Genomic DNA, 15,499 nt, shown 5'->3' on the forward strand with positions numbered 1-15,499 from the left:
GCCAGCACTTGTCCCACCAACCCCCAGCGAAGGGAGCAGGGCAGGTCTGAGCTGGCAGGCAGGGCCAGCCTAGAGTCCAGATTGCCAACACTCCACAGTGATGAGGCAGGTCTGAGGTCAAGCTAGTAAAGTGAGTTAGCAGCTTCAGTGACACTAACCAAGTCAGATGCAGCCCAATGACAGCTGGGCAGGCCTGTAGTGATGGGCCCAAGCTGAGGTCAGGCTGCAATGTCACTCTGCAAGTCAGGGACTAGATCAGTGGGTCCATGGCCAAGCACAGCCATGGCAGTGATGCAGCAGGAGCTGTAGCTCAGGTGGGCAAAGCATGAAAGCCCCAGCTGAAAGCAGCTCCCAGAGGCCAGTGGTCAACCCTGGCTGCAGCCTCACTGTGGCATTGCCTGGGAGCATGTCACCAGCAAGGATGAGGCAGCCCTCGGCTACACTATTGCTAAGCCCTAGCAGCCAGACCTCCAGGAGGGGGGGATGCTTTCAGGGCCCTTACAGCAGTAGGTTAAGCTCCCTTTGTTTTTCTATACAAGTATTCATACAGTCTGTATAGATACCCAGGAAAAAGGAAGAAAATGCAGGTTGCTGATACAAAGTGTACATTATGGCATCACAACAAGGAAAATCTACTAATAATAGCTAGCTTGGACTTAGTTATAGGGGTATAAGAAGAAAAGTTTACTGTTATTCTCCACATTTTTTTTTATCTGGCATGTTAGGATGATTTCCATCAATTTATTTTTTTTAAAGGATCTGTACCTTGTTGTTACAGTATGTGTCTGTAACATCTTCCAATTCAGCCTCTTTTAAAATTTATTTTGTACAAAAATTAGGATAAAAATCCAAATGTTTACAATGTGTTTCATTTAAACCAGTTTAAGGAAATGCTTAACAAACCAATGAAACTGACTGAAATCTTCTTATGAGTCTAAGTTTTGTCTTCTAGTTCCTGATTCTGCACCAGAAAACATAACCTATAGGAACATCTCATCCATGGAAATTGAATTATCATTTTTTCCACCATCTATTCCCAATGGAATCATACAGACCTACACAATATATCTCAAGAGGACTAATGGAACTGAGGAAAGAATCATAAACACTACTCTTCTGACACTACGTATTACAGGCCAGTATATAATGTTCTGGAACTTACAGCAACTGTAAATTGTTATGAAAAGGGGTCAACAGACTGATGCAGATCAATTAGTTCATTAGTTGAACATGATCCTTCTTGTCCTTATATAAAGTTATATGCTACCTTTCCTGAGAAAATAGCCTGTTGTGTCCTGCCGTAATGTGGTGGAATGGGCTATGGATGATACAGTCTGACATATATCTCATTAATTTTAGATGTTTAAAGTACAAGGATCGTCAACAGATTTCTTTGCATATCTATCATTGTATGCAAATGTGACAAAGTAAACACTTAAGTCACTTACATATCTTTCTGGTCTTATTCTGGATAAAAATAAATACTTCCCATTCTACTCACCTTTGCATCTTTTTCTGTGTTCTGTCATTATTGCTGAGGCATGACACCGCATGGGAGCTCAGTACCTTAACCATTAAATTTTCAGAGTACAGCTAATAGAAAACTGTAAAGCATTCTAGGAATCTGAAGTATAAGCAGGTAATTAGGGCTTTGCTTCTCCTTTTGTTCATGCAGAATACTTTGTGTTGGTTTTCTTAAGGCTTGTTTAAGCCTATAAAGGCACACATCAGTGTAAGTGATGGGCCTGTTTAGCACTTCAGAACTACTTATGGTCCATTAAAAAAAAAACTAATTTGGCCCATGGAATGGTTGGTTTATTGAATACTTCTTCTTCATTTAGATTTAAAGAAATATACAGAATATACTGTAGAAGTGTCTGCTAGTACCACGATGGGGGAGGGCCTTCGTAGTTCACCTCTGTGTATACTGACTGATGAAGATGGTAAGTCAGAACAGAAGTTGCAATGTATCATTGTCTGCCTGTAGTCTTAAGCTAATCTTACACTCCATGTCAGGTATGTGTAGGTTTTATATACTTTTTTTGCAATTATATCTCTGTCTTGATATTTATATCTAACTGTCTACACACAAATATATTCATCTAGCTGTCATCTATCATTTAATGTATTTACCAGTACAAGCTATGTGAAATGGCACAATTGCTATGCATAGACATTTGGTCTTATTCATTTGAAGAATCTTAATTTACTAATATTATTTTAATCTAATATACCACATGGTAGAATGAAATATTATGTTTGGTTCTGCAGACATGTGGGAGCTGGAGAAAGGAAAAACAACCAAAAGGCAGCTTGAATGGTCCAGGGATATTTCTGGTTCTTTTGTTTGGAGATCTTTGGATTCTTCTAAACAGATGCATTGTACAGATATACAAATATAGATGTAGAGTTATTGATATTTTGAATATGCTCAAAGTCCATCATCTGTAGTACTCGAATTCCAAATTGAGCAGGGGAGTGTTCTGCGCTGCAGGCTGAGGAAGGAACAAAGTTATTGCATCCCCTGCTAATTAGTATAGTAGGTCACAAATCAGCAGAACCACCTTGAAATTATATTTGTTCTTTCAGTACCCAATTTAGTGTTGAGAAGGTATCATTGGTCCCCTCTATAGTTTCTGGAGGGGGAATCCTGAAAAAATTTTAAAGCAGAATCTTAACTTAGGTTCTGTGACATATTTTGGAGGAGCCTGTGCCTGTCCCTCTTCATGGCTTAGGGAGGAAGTCTCTGGGAACCTAGACTAAAGCAGCATTGACACAAACATCCCACCAGCCATTTCCAAATTGTCTCTTTTCATGTCTTAGGAAATACTGACTTGCCTAAGATCCAGGTTTTCGTGATAGTGGATCTTTGCAAAGATCCATGAAGTTGGTGGGCTTACATTCACACTTTCTGTAATGTTGCTGCAGCACACTGGGACCAGCCAATTTGGATAAATTCGTCTTTTACATAGAGTATTTTTATTTAAAGCAATGTAGATTCATTCTTCAGCAAAAAATACCCTCTGAATAAGAACTGTAGAATGAACTAGACATGCCAAAAAGAGATGACATTCACAGTATGACAGATCTTTTATTATAGAGCCACTGAGGGTAATATAACAAGTAAAACAGTAAATACAGCTGTTACCATTTTTTGCTAGTAAATACAGGCATTCACTGAATTCAGTGAACCTCGGCTCATGAAAAATATTTTTTTCTTAAATGTACAGAGTTCTAAAACCTTTATGCCAACTTTTGAGGTAGTGATAGAAGGAACAACAACTGAGAAACAATATTTATAATACACCACATGTTCTTTCTTCACAGGAACACAGTGTTCCAAGGTTCAGACCAAATGTTTCTTAGATTTGCTAATAGCTATGCTCATATTCTCAATTTTCATGCATGACTACAGCTATGACCTGAATTTTTAGTGCATGATGCTCTTTGGTTTTATTTGAGAAAAACAAAAGTAATTCTACTATTACTTCATAGTGATACATACATATCTGTGAATCAGGATGAAGAAAAAGGTTTACTTCTCAGTAACATTCTAATACAAAGCAGTATCACTTATGCATACATGAGTATGGTTTTCCTCAGCAATATTTATATGAACTTTAGAATGAAACCAAACATGGTCTAACACTGTCATTACTGACATTGTTTCCCTACACAGTTGTGATATGGTGTCATGTAGAGTTCATTTTAAAATGAATTTCAAGGGTCTCAGTCAATGTCTATCTTTATATTTGCCCTTGTGACATATTAAATGTATGAATGTGGTCCTTATTTGATGGAGTGAATAGATTTTACTGCTGCCTAGTATCCCACATTTTTATCATCTCTCAATGTCATACTTATCCATTCTTTCACCTTTTGGTGCTTTGTATAATTCTTTACAGCAGCTCTTTTTCCTCAGGGGAACTATTTTGCGGTGTTTTACGTGTGTTCATACCTATAAAGTTCTTGCTTTTATTAGAAGGGGGAAAAAAAATTACAGCAATGTACTTGGACAGTAGGTGAATCACTGTGACCTACCCGTTGCTTTGTTTTCTCATGAAGTACTTTTTCCATTGAATCACAGAAACAGATGTTCTAACACCACCATGCAAAATCTTTTATCATCTGTCAGAAAAAGGAAAAGAAGCTGCGCCTTAATGCTTGTTGATGGACATTGTACCAGTGTAGCACAAAGTTTATTTTCCATCACAAATAATTAAAAACCTATTTAAGGATGCTGTGTATCCCATCGATCTTAGCTGTTTAACAAGATGTTGTGTCCCATTCTCTCATTTTGTAGCTCCCAGTTCTCCTCCAGAATCCCTTTCCATAAAACAGTTGTCGGGTGTCACTGTGAAGTTGTCATGGAAACCTCCGCTGGAGCCAAATGGAATTATCCTCTATTACACAGTTTACGTCTGGTAAGATTTTCTGGAAGTAGTTCTGAGGATAAATACTAATCTGTAACCTATCAGGAATGTTAGGTTTTTCTTACACAATGTGTTGATTACACGTTTTTTGGAGAATGAATATTCATCCGGCACTTAAAATACTAGCTTTTCATATATACAAATTCAGACATAAAGTGCTAGCTGAAAATTGGGGTATTAAGTATTTTGTAAGTATTTTCAATATTTCTCTAAAAGTTAAGTTATGGTAAATGAATTCAAATTTAAATTGGAGTGTGGTGACTATTTTCATTGTGCTCTGATTAGGCCTATAGTAAGGCAGAACACAAACTTAAGATAAATTGTCAAGGAGATTTGAAATAGGATTAAAATAAGAGAAATATTGCTTCCTTTTGTAGAAAGTGAGTAAGAGCAATGTTAAGAGTGTATGTGCTATCATTTATGTCTACTATTATATTTTATATTTATTACATTCATAGGAAACAAGTATTTTTTAACAGATATTTTTCATTTACTGTGAGGGAGGTTTTTTTAATCTACCCTTTCTTTTTCTCTGTGGTGTTGGGTTTTTTTCTCCTGTCATCCCTTCTGGGATTTTTTTTCATCTTTAAAAAGGAGTTTTGACACTTTAAAACTTGCAGTTTCTGTCCTATTCTCTGCATAACATAGTTTGGTCTAGTGATGTGGCATCTCTTCAAAAATCTCTGTATAACTTCTACTGGGGGTGCAAATTTATTTTTTTTTGTCACAATATATTGCATTTATGCTCTACTATTTTATTGCCTCTACTAAGGTATAGGAAACAAATGTTAACGTGCACCTTATGAGATGCAAATCAGCAGTCATTATAAAGAGACTGCTATTGAGCTTACATTTATCATTTTAATGTTACTTGACAGGTTTGAGGTAGGGTTTGGCCGCAGTTCCTACTGATTTATTTTTTTTAAAATTTTAGCTTCTAGTTAAATTGGTGATAAAGTGAATGGGAATGAGCTCTTCTTTCTAGAAAATTTAAATTTGGCTTGTCATGTTACTTCTACCATATTGGCAAGATCTGGTGCTTTTTAACCACAAAAAACATTAAATTAAAGGCTATCCTCTAGCTAGGGAAGAGTTACTTCATGATTAGGATTATGGTTTTGATAGATGCTGTGTTCAAAGACTTGAGGTTATACAACTCTTCATCCTTATATTGCCTTAAAGCTTACTGCTTTTGTTACTATTACTAATGAGTTAGTCAGAATTATTTTTTTAAAACTGTTAATTGATCCATCTTTCTAAAAATTTGAATAAAGCAACCATATAACTTTTTGCAGTAAGCCTTGTCCTTTTTTCTCCCGTATTCTCCTTGCTCTGTCTTATTTATCCTTACTGTGCCATATCTAAAATTAGAGAGGCATTAGGTATCATCTTAAGGCAAAGGCCATTAGAGAAAAACTCTTGTTGCCTTCAAAGGGGCCACAAATTCACTCCTTCCTTGGAGTTTTTTTTGGTTTTGGGGGTAGGGGGTGAGGGGGGAAGGAAGGGAATTTTGAGTATTTAACAGAATTGTTTATAAAATTTTATAAAGTTGCATTATAGGGTGAGATTTGACAAGGCAAGCTGCTGTGTCATAGTTGCTGCTTTTGGGAGGCATTCAACATATTTGGGGGGAGATCATTAATCCAAGAGCCTCTCAATGAAGCAGAAAGAGGAAGGTTAATACAGATGCTAAATAAATATTCCTTCTCTTAAATATATTGCAATAGTTATAAAGAATTTAGTAACCTTTCTTTAATGAATTGGGAACAAGAATCTACAACTAGAATAGAAAGGGTAATATGTGTAATGTTTTCATTGTTATTATCTTTCATGGAATTTATCACAGAACAAGATGGTTTTGGATGCTAGCAGGTAGTAAAGCAACTTTCTATATGCCTTGAGTCTACCAGTTCTTACTCCCTGACTCTGCAATTCTAGAGTATTAAAGACGTATTAACAAAATTACTGAACTTGTATATAGCTCTTGTCTTTTGGCATTATCCTGTTCAGCATATTTTTGTAAGATAATGACTGACTAGATCTACTTCAAAGTACAGATTTTTACGAAAATGTGTTACCTGTCTTTGTCAAGTGAATGTATGCAATTTCTTAGAACCTCTGGATTTCTAAAAGATTTCAATTAAAACTTAATAATATTGTTCTTAATTTAAGTTCCTTGGCTTAGCTTATTCTGCTAGGTACCTTTTCTCTCATTATCTGTGAAGACTGCACTCACTTTGATCAGTGATTTCTTATTATTTTGATTGCAGTTGCAATTGTTTCTAAACAGAAAATCAAATTTTCTTGAAACACCCCAAGCTTTTATTCTTCTTCCTAACTATGCCTGATTGTAGAAAAAAAATTTGGCAAATAATATATCATAAGAATGCAATTACTCAGAGTAGATGTTTTTGCAGCACTAAACTGTGGATTTTCTCCTTACCTAAATTATAACCAGCTATGTTTTTCTATACTAAGAATATATTGGGCAAAGATCCAAGAAAGATGTCTTTTCTTTGTATAGAATTTGATAACTGCAGCTGCAACCTTTTGTATCTCTTTACTGATTATTCAAAATGTCAGAAGTTTGAGGAAAATGTAAATGTTGTTAACTTTGTTACCAAGAGCCTTTCCCACGTCAACAGACATCCCACTCCAAATCTGAAAGAGATAGGAAAAATTTAGATTTTTCATTCTGATACATTTTCTCATTCCAATTGTTTGTTAATGTGACTTTATTTCAAGAGTATGAGATGGTGGTGAATCCTTGCTAATGAGACATTCATTCATTTATCAAAGGATGAAAATCAGCCCTTCTAATAATTTTGATCAGTCTTTCTCTCTCTTTTTTTTTTTTTTTTTTTTTTTTTTTTTTGTAGAATAAGAACTCATTGTCTTGTTTGTGAAGAGCTCCACAGTGACTCCTGGAGCAAGATATTTGGTTTTACTTGTCAAATTAACATCCTTGTATGAAATCCCATTAAAGACACAGGACACCCACTCATACAGAAATTTTTGCAGGAATGGAACATTAGCTACCTTTTTTTTTTCCTGCTATTTTTTTCATAAAAGATTAAATAAATTTAATGAGATATAGCAGACTTTTTGAATTCAAGTTAGCTATTTCTATATCTTATTTTACTTTCTGATAATCATTTCATACCTATGCTAATACCAGTGTTTTATTAATGTTACATCCTACAGTCTTTCTAGGCGGGTTTTGACCTGACTAGAGTTCCATTCTGATCCCCTGCTACATTCCACCAGAATTAACTCAGCACCAGCTAATTCCTGTTCCATATCATCTTCTATTATTCCATTTATAACTTCAGCCTTCTGACCAATTTCACAGAGTCACAGTAGGGCATGCTCCCTGCTATAATCTTTTTATATTTCGCTATTCCTGTCCAGGGAGACAGTTTAGTTATGCCCTACTGTGTCCTTCCCAAGGGTACCACACAACCATTTGATAGCAGTTACTAGATGGACATGCTTGTCCTTGATACTCCATATAATCATTGTCTTTCCTGATATAATTTACAAATATATTTCTGTGTTTGTTTTTTTAAAGCAAAACTAAAAGCCCTATTGTGATGCTACAGTACAAAAGTGAGCTTTGCAACATAAAAGACAAAAGTTGCTGTTGTCTTTTTTTAAAGCCTAAAATATTTGTATTTACCACAATACTGCATTTTTCAATTGTATATCATATGCCACATTTGCATACATACAGAAATAGTGTGTATATATAATTAATAAAATACTTTATCTTTAGGAATAAAATGTCAAAAAGGAGTGTTAATGTAACAGAAACGTCATTGCAGTTCACAGACCTGGAAAATAACTATGAGTATAGTACTTACCTAACAGCAAGTACAAGATTTGGAGATGGCAACATAAAAAGTGATACTATAATATTCAGAACTTCTGAAGGAGGTAAGCTTATCTATAGTATGAATGTCTAATTTTGTTCAGCCTTAAATTCCTGTCAGCCTTATTTAATTTAATAAAGCTACTGAAGTATAAATGGCATTTGACTGGTCAAGAAGAGACATTCTACCTGTCTGTTTGTGTGTGTCTTTCTGTGTGTGTACACCTATAGCCATAGCTCTATAAAATTATGGTGGCGTTTCTGTTAATTTACTGAGCAAAACTTTGCATTACCCTTCAAAACAGGTAAGATTAAAATAATTTTATTTTTAAATGTTGAAACAAGTACAATTAATTTTATAATATCTTTTAACAGCTCTTTTCTTTACCTTGCCATGACACAACTTCTTCTAGGGTTAATACTCTTTAGAGTCTCTCAAGTCTGAAATAGTTTTAAAGTGAAAATTAAATCTGTAAGTGTACACTGATTTATTTATTATATTTTCAGTATTTTATACTTCCAACATGGTAGATGACTGTTATAAATGATGATAGTATATACTGTGATTTGAAAGTCATTCAGTTCAATTATTGTCTCTGGTTTTCCCATCAGTTATGTTGCTACAATCTGGTCCAAGATGGATAGTATGCAGGCATATTTCAGAATCTTTGTGCATAGATAAACTGACTTCCCAACACACAATCAGTGGTAGGATTAGCCATCCATAAAAAAACTGTCTAAATCATCAGGTTGTAGGTATTCCCAGTCTTTCCTATTGAAGATGTTATGGAAACATGTACTGACTTTCCAGGGCACAATTTTTAGGACCTGATCTTGGGAGTTCCTCCTTCAATTAATATTTTAGTATTTTATGCAAATTAGAACAGCACAAAATAAGAGAGATAAGATAACTTACAGTGTTCAGTACTCTATTGCATGTTGTGTAGAGCACTTTCTTGGATAGTGAGAAAGAGGGATTTAAATTATCTTATGATGACTTCAGGAACTGAATTTGAGTCTCCTACAGCACTGTGCTACTGAGAAGGACCATATGCTGCTATTCTTTATATGACAGAAGGAGAGGCTAATCGAAGAAGACTTACAGGGTCCTTCCTGCACATTTATTAGGCTGAGGAAAGAGGAAAAAACCAGAAATGATCAAGTATCTGGTTTAGCTACATGAGCTGAGAGCCTAAATTCTGTTTATAATCAGAAAAGAGGGAACAAGGATTTTTATTTAGATTTTCTGAAACAAATCTTTCTTTTCCCTATTAACTATATATGGAGCATAAAGGCCTAACTCAGTCAATTTCTGTATCTGCAAATTAGATTTTTCCATCTGCCCAAAGCAGTAAGTACAAGACAAATTCTATAAGAAAAGCGTATCTGTTTACAAATGAAGCTAAATACAATTGTGTCTGCAAAATAGCATTTTAAAAATGTATTTATATCTACTATTGTATTTCATTATGGTATAAAAACTGCTTCTGGAAATAATCAGAAATACATTTAATTTGACATAGGATGTCAAATCTGTAGTGGGTGTTTCTTGGGCACTAAAATGTACAAAACCTTGAGTTAGGTATGCTAATACTTAATATTTTTTCAGCACCAAGTGATCCACCAAAAGATGTTGTGTACAGAAACCTTACTTCCACATCAATAATGCTATTCTGGTCTCCTCCTCAAAAACCTAATGGAAATATACTGTACTACTCAGTTTATTTCAAAAATCATTCAGGAATATTCATACAGGTGAGCTTATTTTTGTATTCTTCTCTTGTATAATTCAATAAAGTGTTCTAGTAATTCATTTATAGTTATCATTATATTGTTATTTCATATTTCCTTTATCACAAGGCAGTTTTTTAACATACAAAGAGAGAAGCACATCTTGTAATCATGTCATTGGATATTCATTTTATTAAGCATTAAAGCAAATAGGTTTTGTGTAATATTCTATATTGCAAAGTTTACATGTACATGTATACACACACACATATATCTAATACATTTTTATGCACAGCATTGATAGGTACAAGACCTATTACATTCATTGTACTGTTAAGACTATTTTTGTCTAATCTATCAATTGGAATGAATTTCTGTAACAGTTCTGGTTTTAATACATGTATTTACAGTACCGAAAAGAAGAAGATAATGTCAAAGTAGTGAATAAATTATTGTTTCTTTTTTTTCTGTTACTCTCAAAAGGAAATTACTGTTTAGTATATTGAAACAAAGGTATTGAGATTCCTAAGTTAAAGCATAAAAGACAAAATGTTATTTATAATTTTTTGGTGATCTGCACATTTCCATGTAGGGTTTCTTTGTTGCTACTTTCATCCTTAATTATGCACCACATCTGTTAATTTTATATATAGCTTTTCTGTTCTCCTTTCTAAGAGTATATTATAATACAGAAATATAATAAGAAGAAACAAGCTTCCTTTACAGGGTTTTGGTTACAAGCTTTACACATGTGGAAGAAAAGAAAGAAATATAAATTAATGAAGAAACTAATGCATGAGAAATTACTTCTACTGCATAACTTTGTGTTCAAGATATATCTAGTGTGAGGTATGAATGTGTTTGAGGATAACTAGAAAAAAATATTCACCAATATTACAAATACCTTTGACTGAATTATTTCTGACATACTTCAGTGCATACACTTCTCTGACTTCTGTGAAGCTGTGTGGTTGCCAGGCTCAGTCTGCATAGTTTCAGATGCAAGCAGGACCATGCCATGAATTCACATTCTGATGAGATTAAAATCAGGGCTACAGTTCAGAGCTTCAGACTTTGCTTGCACGCACCGTTATACCAAAAGAGTTTTTCTTAGCCTAACAAATCCCTGGAGAGACCTTTACACCACTGCATTACCTGAACTAGCCTGACCTATGAAGTGTCTGCATTTATCTAATTCTTGGACAACCCAAGCAACTTTAGAGGAGGACTACAGACTTCAGCTATTCCTGCCTTTAGGAAGGTGGAACTCAGGTGAATGATTAAGGTGAAACTGATACACTTGAGAGCTAAAATCCATCTGGATGTGCCCATGACACTGGAAATGAAGGAGCAAGATAGCAAAGATGGAGCACAGTAGCCCTGGCACAGCAAGGTGAGGGTCCAGTTTCATTATCGTGTGATGTAGTTGGGAAGGAAAGGATGGGTAGAAGTTATCACAGTTTTGGCATGCTATGTGGTGGACAGCAGAAAAGCACTGACAGTAGCTCCACTTCTAGGTGTGGAAACTGCCATTTTTGCCCTTTCAGCTTTGATTTTTAACCCATCCCTCTGTCATCAGAAAATACGTTTCAGCTGCTGTTGCATCTGTCTCTTACTGGCCATGGGAGACCAGCATTAATCTCTCAAATCACAATCCAGTCCTAATCTGTCTGCTCCCCTTAACTCACCTGCCCTTCACATGCCTCTCTGTTCACTGTTTGGCATGGCAACTACCGTATCTACATTGCACTCCTATTCTGTGCATTGGCATTCCTGTGGGTGCAAGACTGATTTCAAACAGGAGAAAAAAACAAATCTCCCCTGCTTATTTCTGTCAGATATTTTATATTACTCTTTTTACAACAGAGAAATGCATGTGTGAATGCAGCCTGATGTATAAATATGATATATACAGTTTTAAGCTGTATAAGTGTATGCACACATACAGTTTACAACTATCTGTAACTTAGAATATAGTTGCAGGGTTTGTTAGTAAGTTTTGTATTGCACACATTTGGAAAGAAATAATCCTTAACTGTAATACTCTGCAACTAGGTCACCATTTTGCTTATGTTCATCCAATCTGTATTTTCAATTTGGGAAATGATACAGGAGATTTAAAAAATTAGTATGATCTTTTCACATTTCTAGGAACTCCACCTTCTCAGGCACACTGCTTGTAGGCAGTCATTCTCTGCCAGTCTTTCATCTGCTTCTTTGTCAGAACATAATAACAGAGGTCCAAGTCTGAAAGTATATCTTCTAGAAGCCTGGAAAACCATCCTGGCTGAAGAATATCAAGAAAATTAACATCTTCCAGTGCTGGCATGATCTGAAATAGATATAAAAGTCATACTAAAACTACTGCTATTCTGTTGTCTCAGTTTCTCTCTTCTTCTCACATGTTCTCAAACGCCTCAGGCATATTAAAACCTAGTTAATATAAAGCACTGATTATGAATAGCTTAAAAACAGGAGTTTAGTAGCTGCAGAGTAAAGCATTTTGTTTAAGGGGAAAGAAAACAAAAGACCTGAGATAAAGGATGCAGTTTAGTCCTTGACATGATGCAGAAACTTGCAGGAGAAATACTTTTCCTTTAAAAAGAAAAAAGTTACATACCTTCACAGGGCAGAAAAGTAATGTATAGTTTCTTTGATTTGCAGGTCTACATGAAAAATCACACTGTGGCTGTCCAATCAGAAGGCCTGGGATGCTCAGACCTAGGATTCAGAACCAGAACAGCAGAAGGAAAAATTTATGATGGAGATTAGCTTTGAGGATGTTGGTAGATGAGTAGGCTGATGGAGATTAGATTTGAGGATTTTGGTAGATGAGTAGGCTGTTTCTATGGGGATGATGACAGGTCTTAAAAGAAAAAGTGTCGGAGCGGGAGGAATGACTGGTAGCCAAATAGAAGAAGCCATCACTTGCACTAGGCTAGGTTCAAGGTCAGCTTTATCTTTCTTCTTCTCCTGCCACAAGTCTAGGGAAAATGCTGCTTTTCGGGTTATGTTTGCTACTCTGCTCCAGCGCAGTAAAGATATAGTACGTATTCTGATGAAGGGCACTTCCTACACAGATGATATGGCACTATACCTCGTCTTTGCATCGTTTCTCTATGACGCTGCTGGATTCCTACAGTTTAAGCTTTCACTGTTTGCAATAGCAGCTTTGCGAGTTTTGTTCTACAGTGCCTTGGATGGTGCTTGAAGCAAATCATAGTGCCTACATTCTCCCTCTTACTGAGGAATGAAGTCAAAGAATCTATGGAAGTGATTATCTGGTTGCTAAATACTGATCTTTAAGAGATATTGTTGATTTGAATAAACTTTTATTCAATCTTTTTGTACTTGTGTTTTGATTAGCAAGAATGTGGGAAAGATGCTAATTACAAATATAAATTTATGCTTGGAAAAAGTTCTCCAGTGTGGAGTTTCAGTACAGATGACAACTGCCTTGCTCTGCCAAAGCAGACAGGGGAACCAGGAACTAAGTGGAGAAAAAAAGCCCACAGCCCTTCTAGAGACTGAACATTATACCCTAAATCATCCACCCCCGTACTTCAAGCCAAGTGAACAAGACTGTACAGTTAAGAGTGAAATTTGGCTTGGTCTGCCTTTCAGGTGTAGACAAAGGATGCAAGCAATGTGCCACATTAACTTAACAATCAAACATTTTCTTTCACCACCACCAGTATGACTGAAAAGGGGAACTTCTCTAAAATACACTGCAATGTTTTTTAAAAGCTATCCTCAGAATGGTACAGCACACAAAGAGGAATTATCTTCACTTAGGTTGGCCCTGGAACAGTGTGAATCATGCTCCTTGAGGTTTGGCTTGGATTAGCCCTCGCAGTGTCACCAGTCTCACCTGACTGCCAAAGTCTGTGATACTCTAACTCAAAACAGCACAATACCATGAACATGAGAAGGAAACAGAACAGGGGAAGAAGATTAACAGTGAAGAACAGCAGCACTGTGTTGTCTGCGTACAACTAATTACAGCTTTATGCCACTGAAAATTTCTGCTGCTTCCTGAGGTGAAGAAGATACTACTTTCTGCTGACGCTTTCATGGCCTGTGTGTATTGCTTACACTTAGATGCTTTTAATAATCTGATACTTTGCTATGTCAAAACTTCTTTCATGTATGGATGAAGAAAGGGACAGAAGGAAGAACTTCTTCAGCTGTAGCCAAAGATCCTAAGCTGTTTGCTTTCATCTGCAGCCACAGTTAATTGTAAAACTTCCTATAGTGTTCTATCCCCAGGGTACAATTAGTGCAAGTTTCATCTTTTCTCAGTTTGTACTCACACAGTTCTTCCTGCTCACCCTTACTCTTAATTATGTGTTCATTCTTATCTAATATTTTGTCATATCACAAGTTTGAGGTAATCCTGAGTCCTTGGGCTCCTTTATAGTAAAGGGACGACTTCTTAAAACGGTTTTTGTTGAACCACTAAAAAGCCTGTTGTTAGAGCCTTCACATTGGTTCACTGAGTCCTTGACGGCCAGACAGCTGACTAAATTGTAAAGGTATGCTTTTTAAACTATGAGTTGGATTTTCAGCTGTTCATACCAATAAACTCCCATTAAATCTAGAGCTGAAACTTTATGTGATACCTTTGACATTTTTACCTTCAAAACTCAGAGAATTGTCTTTTAAAAAACTAATTATCAATACTAAATATTAATAATTACAATATATAATAATAACAACAGAAGCAGAATGATGCTTCTGGGTCAGAAGGTTTTTTCTGTCATACTGTGCTGGAGTATCAGAAAGTTTAATTAAATACCTTAGAATTTGATCCTCTGTTTCCTGTATCTTACCCTACCCAAGTGTAAAGCAAAGGTCTTCCCAGCCTTTTTTCAATTACTTACATGAATATAGTGTGAGTTTCCATCTACATTTAGAAGAAAGTCATATATTAAGGTGGAATTTCTTAGTATTTTGACTGATGTTGACTTAACCTCCTCTTTCAGACAAACCTGTGTGCTCTAAATCTGTTAATCAGTGGATATAGAAACTTAACTTACTAATTTGTGCAGCTTCTGTTCTGCATGCAAAATACAGGCTTACATTTTCATTGCCAAGCAGTTTACTTATTTATTTTAGGTACTCACTAGTGAATGTAGGCAAAACTAGGACTTCAGATACAGATAAAAATTTTAGGGAAATGAATCAGTGTCACCTATTGTTTTCTGCAGAAATAAATAATTTTGCCTGTACAAAAAAATTAATGAAATGTTACTTTAGATATATAAATTGATATGTATTGGTGACAGACATCAAGATTTCATACTGAACCATCAGTTTGCACAGTACTGACTCAGCTGTTTTGTAGAGCATATCACAGCGACTTCTGTAGGAAGAGAAATATAACCTGTTTTTAATGTGCACTTTTAGTATACCTGTGTTTATTTGTGGTATTTCTGAATTTAAATATGCACACATTACAGTC

General features: G+C 35.6%; 1 protein-coding gene across 2 annotated transcripts in view; it reads left to right on the forward strand.

Moving 5' to 3' along the window:
- PTPRQ (protein tyrosine phosphatase receptor type Q) overlaps window positions 1-15,499 on the forward strand; it is a 141,860-nt gene that overhangs the window by 58,068 nt on the left and 68,293 nt on the right. For both annotated transcript variants that reach the window (XM_055712885.1, XM_055712886.1), the window contains exons 32-36: window positions 953-1,135; window positions 1,842-1,943; window positions 4,304-4,424; window positions 8,209-8,369; window positions 9,914-10,059. In XM_055712885.1, the coding sequence (XP_055568860.1) occupies window positions 953-1,135; window positions 1,842-1,943; window positions 4,304-4,424; window positions 8,209-8,369; window positions 9,914-10,059 (713 nt within the window). The remainder of the gene's footprint in view (window positions 1-952; window positions 1,136-1,841; window positions 1,944-4,303; window positions 4,425-8,208; window positions 8,370-9,913; window positions 10,060-15,499) is intronic.

Source organism: Falco cherrug, chromosome 5 (genome assembly GCF_023634085.1).
Source record: "Falco cherrug isolate bFalChe1 chromosome 5, bFalChe1.pri, whole genome shotgun sequence".
Lineage (NCBI taxonomy): Eukaryota > Metazoa > Chordata > Aves > Falconiformes > Falconidae > Falco > Falco cherrug.